The sequence below is a fragment of the Pogoniulus pusillus genome, chromosome 7, assembly GCF_015220805.1.
Source record: "Pogoniulus pusillus isolate bPogPus1 chromosome 7, bPogPus1.pri, whole genome shotgun sequence".
Lineage (NCBI taxonomy): Eukaryota > Metazoa > Chordata > Aves > Piciformes > Lybiidae > Pogoniulus > Pogoniulus pusillus.
In genome coordinates, this window is record NC_087270.1 from 24378950 (window position 1) to 24395579 (window position 16630).

General features: G+C 44.7%; 1 protein-coding gene across 5 annotated transcripts in view; it reads left to right on the forward strand.

Annotated features, from left to right (window-relative positions):
- The window catches only part of MAP4K3 (mitogen-activated protein kinase kinase kinase kinase 3), a 94601-nt gene that overhangs the window by 14436 nt on the left and 63535 nt on the right, over positions 1-16630 (forward strand). For 4 of the 5 annotated variants that reach the window (XM_064146222.1, XM_064146223.1, XM_064146224.1 and 1 more), the window contains exons 3-5: positions 3266-3356; positions 12457-12521; positions 15126-15181. In XM_064146222.1, coding sequence (XP_064002292.1) covers positions 3266-3356; positions 12457-12521; positions 15126-15181 — 212 coding nt within the window. Of the gene's footprint in view, positions 1-3265; positions 3357-12456; positions 12522-15125; positions 15182-16630 lie in introns of those variants that run through there. The other variant, XM_064146226.1, reaches the window with a different exon arrangement.

A 16630-nucleotide genomic window follows, 5' to 3' on the forward strand; every position in this document is an offset into this window, starting at 1 on the left:
CTGCTGCCCACACTCCTTTGGCTATAGCCCAGGGCATGACTTGCCTTCTGGGCTGCATGAACACTGCCAGCTCATGTTGAGCTTCTCATCAGTCAACACCTCCAAGTCTTTTTCTTCAGAGCTGCTCTCAACCCACTCAGCACTCAGCCTGGATTTGTGTCTGGGGCTGGAATTGTCCTTTCATGGAGATACCTGTCCATTATCTGATCATCATTTCTTTATTGCTCTTCAGCATTTGCACGTTTAAAGCTCTAGCCAGGATACAGCAAGCCATCAGCAGCACACCATGGATAGCAGGCAGTCTGTTGTGATGTTAATTTGTAGCTTGTGGTTTGAAATGTGCTATCAGTTAAAACACACATGAATATCAGGTTTCTGGTTAAAAACAATCATATATATATAGGTCACCACTATGCTGATGAATGAGGAGAAACTTCAAATACATTTCCTTGGATAGTAGCCAATTCTGTTGGAATTTGTTGTGTTACCTTTTAAGTTTGTTAATAGGCCTGTTTAAGAAATGATTTTGCATTGCAACAGTTGCTTACTATGAGCTTAGTTTCTGTATTTTTAACTTCTTACACAACAGGCTTCTGTTTTTAAAGCTTTTTTCAATTACAGGTTCATAGAATGGTTTAGGTTGGAAGGGACCTCAAAGCTCATCCAGTTCCAACCCCCTGTCATGGGCAGGGACACCTCCCACCAGGCCAGGTTGCCCAAGACCCCATCCAACCTGGCCTTGAACACCTCCAGGGAGGGGGTAGCCACAAGGTCCCTAGGCAACCTGTTGCAGTGTCTCACCACCCTCATGGTCAAGAATTTCTTCCTGATTTTCAGTCTCAATCTGCCCTCCTCAAGCTTCAATCCATTCCCCCTTATCCTATCGCTACAAGCCCTTGTAAAAAGTCCCTCCCCTCTTGCGCTGAAATGTGCTACACAGTGCCCTAAAAGGAGTTTTATGTACTTTGAATGTTCAACTTGCCTATAGCTTCTCTTAAATGGTTTGTTAGGTTAAATGGTTGTTTTAAACCTTCAGGCCTGTTTGCCTATAAAGGCCTAGAGGTTAGTAAGAATGGCAGTCTAGTAACAAATCAAGCTTCAGAGGAACTGCTTTGGAAATAACATACCAGGCTAGCTATAATTTGCCCTTACAGTTTAGGACATTTTAGAGGAGCCTCAATGTAAGGTAATGAACTGCAAAAGAGCACCTGCCATGTGTTTCTTTGAAAATCTAAAGGTTGTCAATCTGCTTGATTCTTTGATTCTATCAGCTCCCTCTTGTCATCATTCTCTTCCCTTTGATATCTTTCTCACCTTCCCTCTTAAGCACAGAAGCTCTGCAGAACACTCCCAAACCAAAAATGTCTCTCTTGAGTTTTCAGTTTCTTCTATGATTCTCTTCATATACACAGCTGATAGGAATCTTTTACAGCATGTCCAGTTTTGGGTGCTCCAATTCAAGGGAGAAGGGGATCTGCTGGAGAGACTCCAACAGAGGGCCATGGGGATGATGAAGGGACTGGAGCATATCTGCTGTGAAGAAAGACTGAGAGACTTGCAGTCTGAGGTTCAGACAGTTCAGTCCTGAGAATAAAAGGCTGAGAGGGGTTCTGATCAATGTCTATACATATCTGAGGGGTAGGTGTCAGGATGAAGGTGCCAGGCTCTTTCTGGTGGTGTCCAGTGATAGGGCAAGGAACAGGTACAAGCTGGGACATAGGAGGTTCCACCTCAGTGCTGTCTAGAAAGGCCAGTGCCATCCTAGGGTGCATTAGAAGGACTGTGGTTAGTAGGTCCAGAGAGGTTTTCAGCCCCTTCTACTCTGCCCTGCTGAGGCTGCATCTGGAATATTTTGTCGAGCTGTGGGCCCCTTGGTTCAAGAAGGGCCTCAGGAATCTGCTTGAAAGTGTCTAGCACAGAGCCACAAAAGTGATGAAAGGAGTAGAACATCTCTTACGAGGAGAGCCTGAGGGAGCTGGGGCTCTTGAGCTTGGAGAAGAGGAGCCTGAGAGGTGACCTCATCAATGTTTATAAATATGTGAAGGCTGAGTGTCCAGAGGCTGGAGCCAGGCTCTGCTGGGTGATGCCCAGTGCCAGGACAAGGGGCAGTGGATGGAAGCTGAGGCATAGGAAGTTCCATGGAAACACAAAGAGGCTTTTTTTCCTTGTGAGGGTGACAGAGCACTGGAGCAGGCTGCCCAGGGGGGCTATGGAGTCTTCCTCTCTGGAGATATTCAAAACCTGCCTGGATGCATTCCTGTGTGACCTGCCCTGGATAATCCTCCTCTGGCAGGGGGCTTGAACTGGATAATTTCTAGAGGTTCTTTCAGACCCCTAACATTCTGTAATTCTGTAACACAAGGAGACACTTCTTTCCTGTGAGGGAGCTGGAGCTCTGAAGCAGGTTGCCCAGGGAGGTTGTGAAGTCTCCTTCTCTGGAGACTTTGAAAGCTCATTTGGATGCATTTCTTTGTGGCCTATCTTAGGTGATCCTGCTTTGACAGAGAGGTTGGACTTGGTCTCTGGAGGTCCCTTCCATCCTCTAACATTCTGTGATTCTGTGAAAGATGGGGACAGCCAAGATAGGCAGTAGTCTTGGAGAACTGCCACAGGAGCATGTATTAGGCAGAGTCCATAAATATTTATGGTTTCTGAGCTCAGTGAAAACTTGAAGCAGCAAACTATTGACTGCTTTGTTTTTTTTTCCTCAGGATGGTGATCTAATGGATTTTGGGCATATGGCCAAAACCAGCAAGGTTTTATCATGGTTTTGAGAACCTGGGCTATTGAGAAGGCAGGTGTAAACAGTAGGATTTTGGGGAAAAGAAAGATTTCAGAAAGAGCTGTGGTCAGTACTGTAAGAGATATCAGATAGCAGATGGGAGGTCCATCTGACTGGGAGTGAGACATTCTTCATCATGAAGATGGTGAGACACTGGAACAGGTTGCCTGGGGAAGTGGTGGAAGCCTTGTCCCTGGAAGTTTTTAAGGCCAGGGTGGATGTGTCTCTGGGCAATCTGATCTAGTGGAAAGTGTCCCTCCCTGTGAGGGGGAGGGGGAGGTAGATGTCAGGTGCCTTCCAACCCTGACAATTCTGTGATTTTGAAGAATAAAGTTACTTACTGCTGAGGCCTTGCTAATAAATATTGATTCACAGCTGTGAAACTGGCAAATGAGTAGGTTTAATTACTCTAAACATCAATTTAATAAATGAGATGTGAGTGTGAACCAGGCCAATGAAAACATTCATTCTTCTGCTTTTCAGGAGAAGATTTTGCTGTTGTGCAGCAGGAAATCATTATGATGAAAGACTGTAAACATCCGAACATTGTTGCTTATTTTGGCAGCTATCTCAGGTACAGTTTGTTTCTTTTACTCACTTAAAAATGGCTCTCTCTCCCTTTGTCAAGGACAAATCTATAAGATGACTTAGACAAAACATTATTTACCAAGTAAGTATAATGTGTTTTTTCACTTGTCTGTTACTATTTTCACCACTTGTGTGTGATGTTATCCATTTGTTTTAAACTCTGTCCTGTTTACTACATTGTCACTCTAGAGATAAAGTGTCTCAAAGCAAAATCTTTCAGTGGCTGTGTAGTCATGTGCCCTTGGAAATGAGCTGTTGATTAAAAGCTTGGAAGTGCATACATAAATGGGGAATTAATCAGCATGTATGGAGAAAGAATCTGTGTATATGGTTTCTTTGAAATCTCTTCCAGTAAAATGTCTCTTGAAACCTTTGGGAAGTGTAAATATTGCATAATGCAGGCAGAGCTTTCAGAAGTGTTCTGACTTTGATGGTGTTGGCATGTAAAACTATCTGATAGGTTGGAATTTAATGTTGTGTGGAAATAAGGAGTGGAAAAAAAAAGAAGTGGTAGTGCTGTATGAAACCTTAGAGATCATTCCATAGAGAAGTACCTAACAGCATAAATTGTGCAGTGTTTCAGAAGCCTGCTGGTGATCTGTGGCTTGGGTTTGTTTTGGAGTCTAAAAATTATTTGATATTTTAGCTTTGTTTTTTTTCATCTTTGCTTTTTGTCGAGTTGCAGAATTGTTTGGGCCACATAAAGTAGAATTTGTAAATCATTCTGTCTCTGGAGGGGACCTTAGAGCTGCCTTCCAGTACCAGGGAACCTACAGGAAGGCTGCAGAGGCACTTTGCCTAAGGGTGTCTAGAGACAGGCCAAGGAGAAATGGTTTGAAGCTGAGGCAGAGCAGGGTTAAACTAGAGCTGAGGAAGAAATTATTCAGTACAAAGATGGTGAGACTCTGGAACAGGCTGCCCAGGGAGGTTGTGGATGCCTCCTCCCTGAAGGTGTTCAAGGCTAAGTTGGATGAGGCCTTGGGCAACCAAGTGTTGTTGAAAGGCATCCTTGCCCATGGCAGAGGGATTGGAGTAGATGAACTCTGAAATCCCTTCCAAGAAGACACGTTCTATGACATAATCAATGAATTACTCTTCAGTGTAAGTCATTTTGTGAGGTGTCAGTTGTACTTGTTACAAGTAGGTAGGTGTTAAACGCAGTAAACTCAGACTTAAGGCAAACTGAGAAAATCAATGGCTGTTTGTAGATTCATAGATTTATAGAATGGTTTGGAAGAGACCTGCAAGATCATTCAGTTCCAACCCCCCTGCCATGGGCAGGGGCACCTCCCATCAGCCCAGGTTACTCAAGGCCTCATCCAGCCTGGCCTTGAATACCTGCAAGGAGGGAGCACCAGGTCCCTGGGCAACTTGTTCCAGTGCCTCAGCACCCTCACTGTCGAGAATTTTTTCCTAATCTCCAGTCTGAATCTGCCCTCCTGAAGCTTCAATACATTGCCCCTCCTCCTGTCACTGGAAGCCCTTGTCAAATGTCCCTTCCTGGCTTTCTCATAAGCCCCCTTCAGGTACTGGCAGACTGCTCGAAGGTCTCCTCAGTGCCTTCTCTTCTCCAGGCTGAACAGCTTCAACTATCTCTGCCTGTCTCTGCATAAAAAATTCTCCAGTTGTCTGATCACTTTTGTGGCCTCCTCTGGACCTGATCCAGCTACTCTTATGTTAAATTTTTAATATATCCTGACGACTTTTTTATGAGACAGCAATTGCTTTATTTTGAAGGATTATACCTTTAACTGGTGAATTTTCTGAACCTAGTGTTGTCATAAGTTATGCCATGCCATGCAAAGCTTTTAAAGGACTCTGAACAAAGTCATGATGGCAGAGGCTTCTTGTTTCCTTCACTTGCTGGTGTATTTTCTGTCTGCATGGGCACAGCAAAAATGAGATATGGTGTTGTAGAGGTTTCTAGACCCTATTTGTGATGGGAAGATGTTGAGTTATTCATGTGTAGTAGACTTCAGCAACTCCCTCTGAAATTGTGCATATCCAGTGCTCTATATTTTTACTGTGAGCTGCAGCTATGCTTTCAGTAATGAGGCCAAGTGCTGTTGGCTTTGGAGTGGGAAGATGTAGGTGAGTATTGTCATGTGAAAAAGTGTCAGTTCATTAAAACCTTTCAGAAAAAAAAAGACCATCTTCAAAAGAGAAGTAAATGACAGAATTTGGCTCTTGCTTTTGTTGTGCATTTTCCTTTTCCAAATCTTTTTAATTTGACCAGGTTATCTTCTGAAGTAATACTGCATTCCTTTTACTTCCATTCTAGATCAGCCAGAGCTTAGGAAATCCCAGTTTTTTTTTTGGCCAGCAGAGTCTGTTTTGGTGTATGTTTGACATACGTGTGTTTTCAGATGGTGTTAGGTGATAGGTTGGACTTGATGATCTCAAAGGTCTTTTCCAGCCTGCTTGATTCTGTGAATCTGTGTTTGCAGCTCTACAGAAGACCTAACACATGCTCCCCTGCTTGCTTAGCTGTCCTCGAGCATTCCTTGTTTTTTCTGGGGCGAGCTGGGACAGGATGTTGAAATGGCAACTGTGAAGCACTCAGTGACTTTGCTAGAGCAAGCTGATTGGACAAGTTGGGTGTGCCAGACTTTGGAGATAGTGTTGAGGAAGAGAGAAAGTGCTGGCACTAAGTGTTAGAGGAGCAGGAAAGCTCTTGTGCAGAAGCTCAGCTGAATGTTGTCCTGAGGTGTTTCTTCTCCTTACCTCTTGTATTTAGTGCTCTGGATGCTCACTGAAACCGTGTTTTATCGCTCATGAGATTCATTGTGTCTTCCTCTGTGTGAGTTAGCTTTCATCTAATGAGTCAAAATGTTCTATCATGACAGATGTGATTCTGCCTTTTGAATTAGGTTCTTTTTCTGGTGGTTTCAAAGGTCTGTGGTAGAAAAAAACTGGCATAGTAGTACTTCACATAGTTTGGTGTGGAGCATGAGGGAAGTGTCCCAGATATATTTACAGGATAAGATCACTTGGAGGTGCTCTGAAAGTATGAGAGTGGGGAGGAAAGCAAGCCTGTGGCTGGCCCACCAGATGAGCAGTCTCTGCACACTCCTCTGAGCAAGGACAAGAGTGTGTGCTTGTGTACTCCTTATATTGTTATATGTACATGTACAAGAAGGGCTCAAAGCCTGAAGACAGAGTAAAGCAGCCATGCTGTTCTGGCATCCCATACACTGAAGGGGAGTTGTCTTGGCAGCCTGAGCGTTACGGTTTTAGTGACACTGGGGTCTGTGAGCTGCATTACACACAAAGTGGTGCAGGTGTACATACAGGTGGAGCATATGGCTGTGTACAGAGTTGGTATTCCAAGCCAGGAGTGCCTCCACTTCAGTTTTGAATGTTTAAGGTTAATTTGAAGGGTAACCTGAACTGTGGGTAACCTCCATTCTGTGCAACACTGTTAGGGTTTGTCTGGTGCATAATACTGCTGCGTACCTCGAGGTCATGTTAAATCTTCTTTGAGAATTTGTGCAGTTACTCCTTTGTTTGACAGCAGCCTACAGCTGGTCAGGTGATGAAGTTGGTGAGGGATCCTGTGATCTGTTCAAAGCAATGTTTGGAGGCTCTGAGTTGAGAGTGACTAAGTTACTGAAATGGATACTGCATATTCTGGAAGTTATCTGGCTGTGGACCGTGTATTGTCCCACTTTCTTCTTGCACCTCCTTAATCTTAGGTTCATAGAATGCATTAGTTGGAAGGCACCTCTAGAGATCACCTACTCCAAGTACCCCACATTAAGCAGGGACATCCCCAACTAAGATAATGTTGCTCAGAGCCCTGTCAAGCCTGACCTTGAGTATCTTCAGGGATAGGATCTCCACCATCTCCCCGGGCAACCTGTTGCAGTGTTCCACCAACCTCATTGCTCAGAACTGGTCCCTAATATTCAATCTAAATCTGCTCTTCTCTACTATCAAACCATTGCCCCTTATCCTAGTGCTGCATGTCCCTGTGAAGAGTCCCTTCCCAGCTTTTTTGTGGGCTTCCTTCAGATCTGAAAGGCTATTATAAGGTCTCCCCAAAGCCTTCTCTAGGCTGAACAAACTCAACTATTTCAGCTGGGGGAGACAGGACAAGAATGTGCAAGCCTGATGCCTCATGTACCTGGAGAGAAAAGCTTCATCAGTGGGTTCCCCTTGACCAGGCAGTCTGTAGTAGATGCCAATCGCAAAGTTCCATTTGTTGCCTTGGTCTCTAATCCCCACCCACAAGCTTTTGACTTGCTCCCGGCTGTTGTCTAGGGACATCTCTTCACACTGTATCCACTTGTTAACATAGAGGCCAACACCTTCTCTCTCCTTCCTCTCCTCTCCCTTCTTAACAGCTGTAGCCATTGATAGATGCACTCCAGTCACAGGATTTGTTCCAGCAAGTGTCAGTGATGGGCTCTGTATTGTAGCATACTCCTTTTCAGATGCCCTCCACTGCACATGATGCCTTCATACATGTCTGCAGTGCTGGGAAAGAAGTGGTGTTGGCATTTCTTAATGTGTGACATGAAGTCTGGTGTGCTCCATGAACCTGAGACTAAGTGTTTAAAGATGTTTTCAGAAGAAAGAAGTGAGCAATAGCAGAAGGGAGGGCTTGGAGCTCTGCAGTGCTGTTAGTCCCCCTGAGCAGGTTTTCTCACATACAAACTTTTGACCAGAATGTGAGGGTCCCATTTGTGTTTATTTCTGGAGGTGAGATGATTTACATTGTAGGAGCACTGACAAATGCATCCAGTTTTCTTACAGTTGCTTTTCACTGGCCACAGTGGGAATGCATTGCTTAATGTAAGCAATGGTGTGGCTAGTAGGTCAAAAGAGGTTCTCCTGCCCCTCTACTCTGCACTGCTGAGGAGGGAGTAGTGTCCAGTTCTGGGCACCCCAGTTCAAGAGGGACACAGAACTGCCTGAGAGTGTCCAGCACAGAGCCACAAAGATGATTAAGGGAATGGAACATCTCTCTTACGAGGAGAGCCTGAGTGAGATGGGGCTTGAAGCTTGGAGAAGAGGAGACAGAGGTGACCTCATCAATGTTCATAAATATGTAAAGGTGAGTGTCAGGAGGCTGGAGCCAGGCTCTGCTGGGTGATGCCCAGTGACAGGACAAGGGGCACTGGGTGGAAGCTGAGGCATAGGAATTTTCATGTAAACATGAGGAGGAATTTTTTCCCTATGAGGGTGACAGGACACTGGAACAGGCTGCCTGGGGGGCTGTGGAGTCTCCCTCTGTGGAGATATTCAAAAGCCACCTGGATGTGTTTCTGTGTGAACTGGTATAAGTGATCCTCCTCTGGAAGGAAGGTTGGACTAGGTGATCTTTCATGGTACCTTCCAGCCCCTGACATTGTATGATTCTACGATAACTAATAAAAAGCATTATAAGATTTCATGTCAAAACAGGCTGTGAACAAACCCTGTTGTTGCATTCAGCTTTCTTTGAAGTGTTTACATTTAAATGGTACTTCTTATGATGCTCAGTACAGGCTGAAGGTGCCTTTGCTTGAAGTAAAGTCTGTTCCCCTCATTGTTTCAGGATACCAAAATATGATTTTGGAGAGTCATAATTAAATGTTGGCAAGCATAGTATGTATTTTCATAGAATCCCAGAATAGCTCAGCTTGGAAGGGACCTCAAAAATCATCTACTCCAACTCTTCTGCCATGGACAGGAACACCTTGTTTGCCCAAGGCCTCATCCAATCAAACACCTTTAAGGAGGAGGCATCCACAGCCTTCCTGGGCAGCCTGTTCCAGAATCTCACCACCCTGATACTGCAGGACTTCTTCCTTGGATCCAATCTAGCCCTACTGTCCCTCAGCTTCAATCCAGTCCCTCTTGTCCTGTCTTTGAACACTCTTGGGAAAAGTCCCTCTGCAGCCTTCCTGAAGGATCCCTTCAGGTACTGGAAGGCAGCTCTAAAGTTCCCTCAGAGTCTTCTCCAGGATGAACACCCCCAGCTTCCCTCAGCCTATCTTCATAGCAGAGGTGCTCCAGCCCTTCAGTTATCCTTGTGGCCCTCTGGACTCTCTCCAACAGCTTTGTGTCCTTGTGTTGGGGACAGCAGAACCAGAGGCAGTACTGGAGGTGGAGTCTCAGCAGATTCAAGGGATAGAATCCCCTCTCTTGCCCTGTTGCCCACACTCCCCTGGATGCAGTCCAGGATACTGCACTTTGAGCTCTTGCACCTTTTCCTTTTCTTTGCTGTAGTGCTTCTCTTGTTTGAGCAGTGAAATGACTGGGCCTCTCATTGTCTGCCCTTCTGTGTTTCAAGTCCCCTTCAATGTGAAGAGCAAGCAGCAGAACACCATTGTCCTGTAATTGGCAGTTACCAGTGCATTGCTCCCCACTCGGTCCCCCTTTTCTTCTGTGTACTTGGAGATTTTTCAGACAGCCAGGCTCGTGCTTTGCTCTTATCCAAGGTATTAAGTTGCAGACATTGAGTGGTGCTGTTGATCCTGTCTCTGCTTGTTTGCTGTGCCTGCTGTGTGCTCTGCAGACAGACAACTATGTACTCTGTTCCTGGTGATTAGGTGGAGCTTCACATGTCTCTGAGCACTTAGGCACAGTAAAAGGCTAAGAGAGCACATTAGAAGTACAGTTTCCTCTCTTGATGCTCTTGTGTTTCTTCCTTTTCTGTGGGGCTTTCCTGCACTGGGAAATTAATGCCCAGTAAGGGAAGGTGTGAACTTGCTCACCTCATGTCACCCAGGAGAAGGGATGGCCCCAGGAAGTCTTGATAGCAGCCTTCCAGTACCTGAAGAGGGGTTGCAAGAAGGCTGCAGGGGGACTGGTTCCAAAGGCCTGCAGTCACAGGATGAGGGGCAATGGTTTGAAATTAGAAAAAAGCATATTTAGATTGGATGTGAAGAACAAGTTCTGCACTAGGAGGCTGCTGGAGCACTGCAACAGATTGCCCAGGGAGGTAATTAAGGCCCAGGCCTGGGAGAGATTCAAGGTGAGGCTCGATAGGACTTTGAGCAAACTGATCTAGTGGAGGATGTCCCTGCTGCATAGAGGGGGACTTGGGCTGGATGAACTTTGGAGGTCCCTTCCAATATAAACCATTCCATGATTCTGTGTCTCTTACTTTATGGCTGCTGTCCCAAAGCAGCTGGAATTGTCATGACTCTTTCCCAGTTCGTTGCTGTTGGCGTCAGACAGGATGCAGCCACATGGGAAAGAGTGGCTTTCACAAGCTCAGTGCTCACAAAAGTGTCCCTGTCCAAGTCTTCTATCACTGTGGGAAGCAAGCAAGGGGCTCACAGATGTCTTTCTTCAGTGCTTCTTGATCTTCTTTCTCCTTTCTGCCATTGCTGGTTGTTTTCTTTCTCAGGTGGTTACACTGCTTCTGTGTCTGACTTTGATCAGCTGTTTTAGTGGAAAGCCTACATATTAGTTCAAGCAAAGCTTTAATTGACCTCCAGAAATGTATGGAATGAATGCCAGGGACTTGCATTGCTTAAATTCTCTGTAATGCCTGAACAACACTTTTCCCATCACTAGAGGAAGCAGCTGGGGTATAGCTTTGAGGACCATGGACATAAAAGGGGAGGAGATTCAAGAGATAGATTTTCTCCTTGGAACAGCAGCTATTTTAACTGAGAAATGGTGAAGACTTGCAATTCAGAGGATAAGCTCAGCACTGACACCATTGCCTTGCAAACACTTGTATGAATGCTGGCGTAGCCTACAGGAGTGTCCCAACTATTCTGATAGAGCAAGAACAACTGCAAAGCAGAGGTCATGGGCAAGCTGCAGAACGATTATCAGTCTGCCCTTTGGTTGTTCTGTGTCCCAAACTGCCTTTAGAGTGTTTCTATGCCATTTTTCTTTTCCTGTTTTGTCATCCAGCAATGACCAGGCAGGTCCAAAATGCTTTTCTGCAGTCATTCCTGGTACACTTGTCTTACATGGTGAAAATTAATCAGTGAGAATAGAATTGAGTGTCCATAATAGAAGATACCTTTGAATCCTTCAGCTTGTTGTCTTTTCTTGAAAAGCACTTTTTATGGAGCTGTAGTCAGTTGGACTGAATTGATTCCTTCAGAAAGAGGGACCTAAGGAACTTCCCTTTGACCCCTACCACAAAAAGGTAGTCTTGAGGGAAAAGACTACATCTGAGAAGGCAATTACACAGAATCACAGAATTGTCAGGGTTGGAAGAGACCTCAAGGACCATCCAGTCCCAATCCCCCTGCCATGGGCAGGGACACCTCAGATCAGGTTGCTCAGAGCCACGTCCAGCTCGGCCTTAAAAGCCTCCAGGGATGAGACTTTCACCACCTCCCTGGGCAACCTGTTCCAGCCTCTCACCACCTTCATGCTGAAGAACTTCTTCCTAACATCCAGTCTGAATCAACCTCCTTCTAGCTTGGATCCATCCCCCCCAGTCCTGTCACTACCTGACACCATTAATGTCCCTCCTCAGCTTTATTGTAACCTCCATCAGATACTGAAAGGCCACAGTAAGGTCTCCTCAGAGCCTTCTCCTCTCCAGTCTGAACAGCCCCAACTCTCTCAGCCTGTCCCCAGAGGAGAGGAGCTCCAGCCCTCTGATCATTCTCATGGCCCTTCTCTGGACATCCTACAGCTACACCATGGACTCTTCTGTACTTTGCTTTGCCTGAAGCATTAGGAGTTTGACTCCTTTTATTTTGAAAGAAATTGAGGGCTTTTTTATTTGTGTTTGGGGTATTTGGGTGCCTTTTTTTTTTGCGGTGCAAAAGCAGAGGAGAAGTGAAAGTGAAGAAGCAATAAGAACCCACATCTGTTTTCCCTCTTTTCTCCATGAAAATATATTTCATTTTTATAAGGAGGCCTTGAAGAAAAATCAATGTGTACATTTTGCTAATGCTGTTTCTGTTACTCCAAGAAAACCTGGAATATCTTTGGTCTTTACTATTTTGACAGTGGAGTAATGACATAAAGATGAAATCATGTTCATTGTTGGACTTGTACTTTTTTGTAACACAGAGCTCATTGTGCTGGACTTTTGAATGTTTGCATCCTCTGACTTACCCTTTGTAGGTGCTGTGTTCAGACTTGACAGCTAATTAATGGGTTTGTTCATTTTCCAGGCGAGACAAGCTATGGATTTGCATGGAGTTCTGTGGAGGTGGCTCTCTACAGGATATTTATCATGGTATGTCAAGAGTAATCACTTCAAGTAAAGCTTATTCTCAGAAAGGGAGATGACTTCAGTGTTTTGGAGAGAGCAAGAATACTAAATTAATTACCAATAATAATCCACTGAAGGTCAATTTTAGCTGATGTATTTACATAATTGGTTAGATTTGGGGTTGGTTTTGTTAAACAGAATTAGATACAGTGAGTTTTTTTTTACAAGAAGTGATTTCCTTCCTTCCTTCAGTAGCTCTTATCCCATCAGTATTTTTCCAGAGGCTATCAAATTAGACAATGTTGCATTGTAAAAATAAAGCTCACCCTCACGTGCTGTCTCACTTCATAGCCTTTTTGCTTCAGAGCTTCTGAACCTGAGTAGAATCTATAACACTGCCTGTAGTTCAGTAGATAAGTGGATTGATTTTTCACGAATGCTCTTGGCCTTGTTGTGTCTGTAGCCTTAGTGCCATGGGAGTGGGTTTTGTCTTTGTCTTTTTGGTGCTGGGTGCATGGTGTGAAAAGCAGAGATGGTCTTTCTGTGTGCTTTAGGCTGAAGTACAATGAGTGGCCAAAGAAACAAGGGGCATGTGTGAATCTGTTGCCTAAAGAGAGGATTGTTCAGTTAAGTGGTTGCTGGTTTTCAAGAGACAAAATCAGCTTTGAGGGATTTTATTGGCCTGGAATGGAGACTTGCATAGGATAGGAGTATGCCATAAATGAGTAAGAGAATCATAAAATGAGTTGGGTGGGAAGGAACCTCCAAAGGCATCCAGTCCAACTCCTCTGCACTCAGCAGGGACATCCTTCACTAAAGCAGTTTGCTCAGAGCCCTGTCAAGCCTCACCTTGAATGTGATAAATATATAGAATCATATGTTTGATCCGATCAATTCGTGGCAAGAGGTCACAGACAAGGAGGAAGGGGGGGGGGTTTGAATGTAACTGCATTCCTGCTTGCACCACCATCTCAATAAGCTTAAAGATAAGAGTAATTAGATTGACAAAGGAGGGAGGCATGTGGAAGAGATAGTCTTTTGCATATTGAAATGGAAATGCATTCCTCCTGGTGCCACCTTTCCTGTATGAGCAAATAGAAGAACCAGGACTTTGAAGTTCATGAGGAAGACACTTAAGCAAGACCCCTTACTTCATCAAACATTACCAGAGGGACCACCGGATAAAAGGAGGCCTGTGTGGAAGAGACATCTCACATTCCTAAGAACTGATAAAGAAAACCCAACCTTTTCTTAGAACTTAGTAAATATGTAATAGAATAGGGTATAAAAAGAGAAAGCTGAAGGCAAAGGGTGTGCGTTGGGGTAGATAAGAGTCTCTCCTCGCACCCAGGCCTGTACATTGCTTGATTCCTGCAACTTTATATTAAAGCCTTAACTTGCATGAACACCAGTTTGTGCCTGTTATTTATGACATTGAATATCTCCTGGGCTGGGGCCTCAACTACCTCCCTGGGCTACCTGTTGCAGTGTTCCAGCAGTCGCCTGGTGCAGAACTTATTCCTCACATCCAATGGCTTTGTGTTTTGCAGGCAGGAAATCCATCAGTGTTGTACACTGGGAAGATTTTGCATGTTAGGATCTTCACATCCTTCTCTTTAGTCTGGGCACCATTAAAACAAGACACCAATTCACAAGTTCACACCACATACACAGTGTTGTCCTTTGAGCATGGCCTTGTTGATCCTTTACATCTCTGCTAGTGCTGATAGTGTCTAATGTTTTTGTTTGCTGTGTAGAACACCTGTAGAGCAGGAAATGAGCTTGTGCCACAGAACTGCCTGGCTAGATGTCACACAAGGGCTGTTTCCTGTTGCAGCTGATTTTTTTGGCTTCTCTGCCAGCAGTTAAAGTAGAAGGCTCTTCTGTGATCTTGTTTATGTTTTAAAGGGCCTCGCTCCAGATAGGCATCTGTAATCTTTAAAGCCATTTAAATAAATGCCTCAAACATACATGCCTGGATGCTCCTGTATTTAGCTTTATGTGGATTTGGATGGATCTAAACCTGTTTTGAAGATCCTTGCTGCATGACACTAATGTGGTTGTGGGTTTTGTAGGAGCTTTGCAGTTAGGTGCTTAAACCTCTTCACTTTTAACTCCCTGTTCCTTCAGCTTCCTTGGAGAACCCCATCCAACCTGACTCTTAGTTCTCATTGCAAAACCTGAGAGGCTTGCAGGGGGAACTGCATTTCCTGATCTTCAAACCCTGGCAGGATCGAAGTCTAGTGACTGGGGACAACTCACAGGCTGTTCTATGCTTACTCTGTGGTTTATGTGTTGATTCAGAATGCACTGATTTTCCTTTAAGAGATTTGAGTGAAGTGGGACCCTGGGTGGAGAGGAAAAGTCCTCCTTCCCTTGAGAAGCTGCTGAGCTTGCTCAGAGGAAGAGTTTGAGAAGGTACATGATGTAGCAGGCCCTGATGGAAGGAAGGAATTTGGAAGGATGAAGGGAAGGCAGGAGAAGGAAGGATGGAATGAGGCAGGGCAGTAGAGGGAGCAGGGCGGATAGCAGTGCGGGAGAGGGAGGAGGATGAAGGGAGACAGGGCAGGAGAGGGAAAACTTAGGACTTGATTTTTATAACTTATTTTTCCCTCCCTTCCATTTCAGTGACTGGACCACTGTCAGAACAGCAAATTGCTTATGTTAGCAGAGAAACGTTACAGGTAGTATGTTCTCAGATTCTCCTGGTTAACTTTGAGTGTGCAAGGTCACTAACAGGTCTGATGCCATGGTGTGATGTTTGGATGGTGTAGTGTTTTTCTTAGACCTTGGATGTGTTATAACCTAGAACTTCTATGTGTAATTGTATAACCTCAAATTATCCATCTGAAGCAAACTGGCCTTTTTTTGCTGTTTATTTTATCTTTACACTGGGGAAGCAGCATATGTATTGATCTCTGTTTGTGGAGTTATTTTAACTTTGAAGGGAAATTTTAAAGACTCTGGTTTTTCTATCTGACAGCTGATCTGTACCAACAAGAACAAATCAAAATTGCCAGTGTGTTTGATGTGGTCAGGTTAAGGCCTACCAGCATGCTCTCATGGCTGTGCTAGCTTTCATTTTCCTTGCCTGAATTATTCAGTGCCCCAGTAAAACTTAGGCAGAAATGGCAGTTTTGGTGGATGTCTTGCTTCCATATGAGAGAGCAGATCATGGCTTCCAGTGAATGCAAATCCGTTGAATGCCATCTACTGAGAGCTGCTGCTTCTCAAATGCTCTTTCAGAGTACTTCTGTCCCTGAGCCAGCTCCTTTGTATGCATTATGCTGTGCCAGGGATTGCTGCTTTCTGACTTAGAGGACATGGCTTTTTTTTCCCCTCTATGTAGTGGAGTTGTATCTGTGAGCCTTTTGGTATTTGAATCTTTTAAACCCTTTTGTTCTTATAGAATCACAGAATAGTTTGGTTTGGAAGGGACCTTTAAAAGGTCATCTAGTCCAACACACCCTGCAATAAGCAAGGACGTAAAGATGAAACGTAAACAGGTTACTCAGAGCCTTGTCCAACCTGACCCTGAATGTTTCCAGGCATAGAGTATCTACAGCCTCTCTGGGAAAGCTGCCTTAGTGTTTCATCTCCCTCATTGTAACAGGTAACTTCCTCAGCTGTGGTCTAAGTGTAGAGGCTTAAAACCTCTAGCTCTTGTCCTGCTGTTGCCAGCCTTGCTAAAAAGGTCTGTCCCCATCTTTTTTATGAACCCCTTTTAAGGATCAAAGGCCTCAATAAGAGCTCCCCACAGCCTTCTCTTCTCAAGGCTGAAGAGCTCCAACTCTCTCAGCCTTTCCTCATAGGAGAGGTGTTCCATCACTGATCATTTTTATGGTCTTCCTCTGGACCTGCTCTGTGTCATTCTTGTGCTGAGGACTTCATTGCTGAGCACAAGTACTCCAGGTGGGGTCTTGCCAGAGCAGAGTGGCAGAATTGCCTCCCTTGACCTGCTGGCCACTCTTGATGCAGTTCTGGACACAACTGACTTTCTGGACTGCATTGCTGGCGTATGCCCAGCTTTTCTTTTACCAGTATCCACAAGTCCTCCTTGGCTGGGCTGCCCTCAATCCCTTCATCTTCCAGCCTGTATTGATACTGGGAGTTGTGCTGATCCAGGTGTAGAA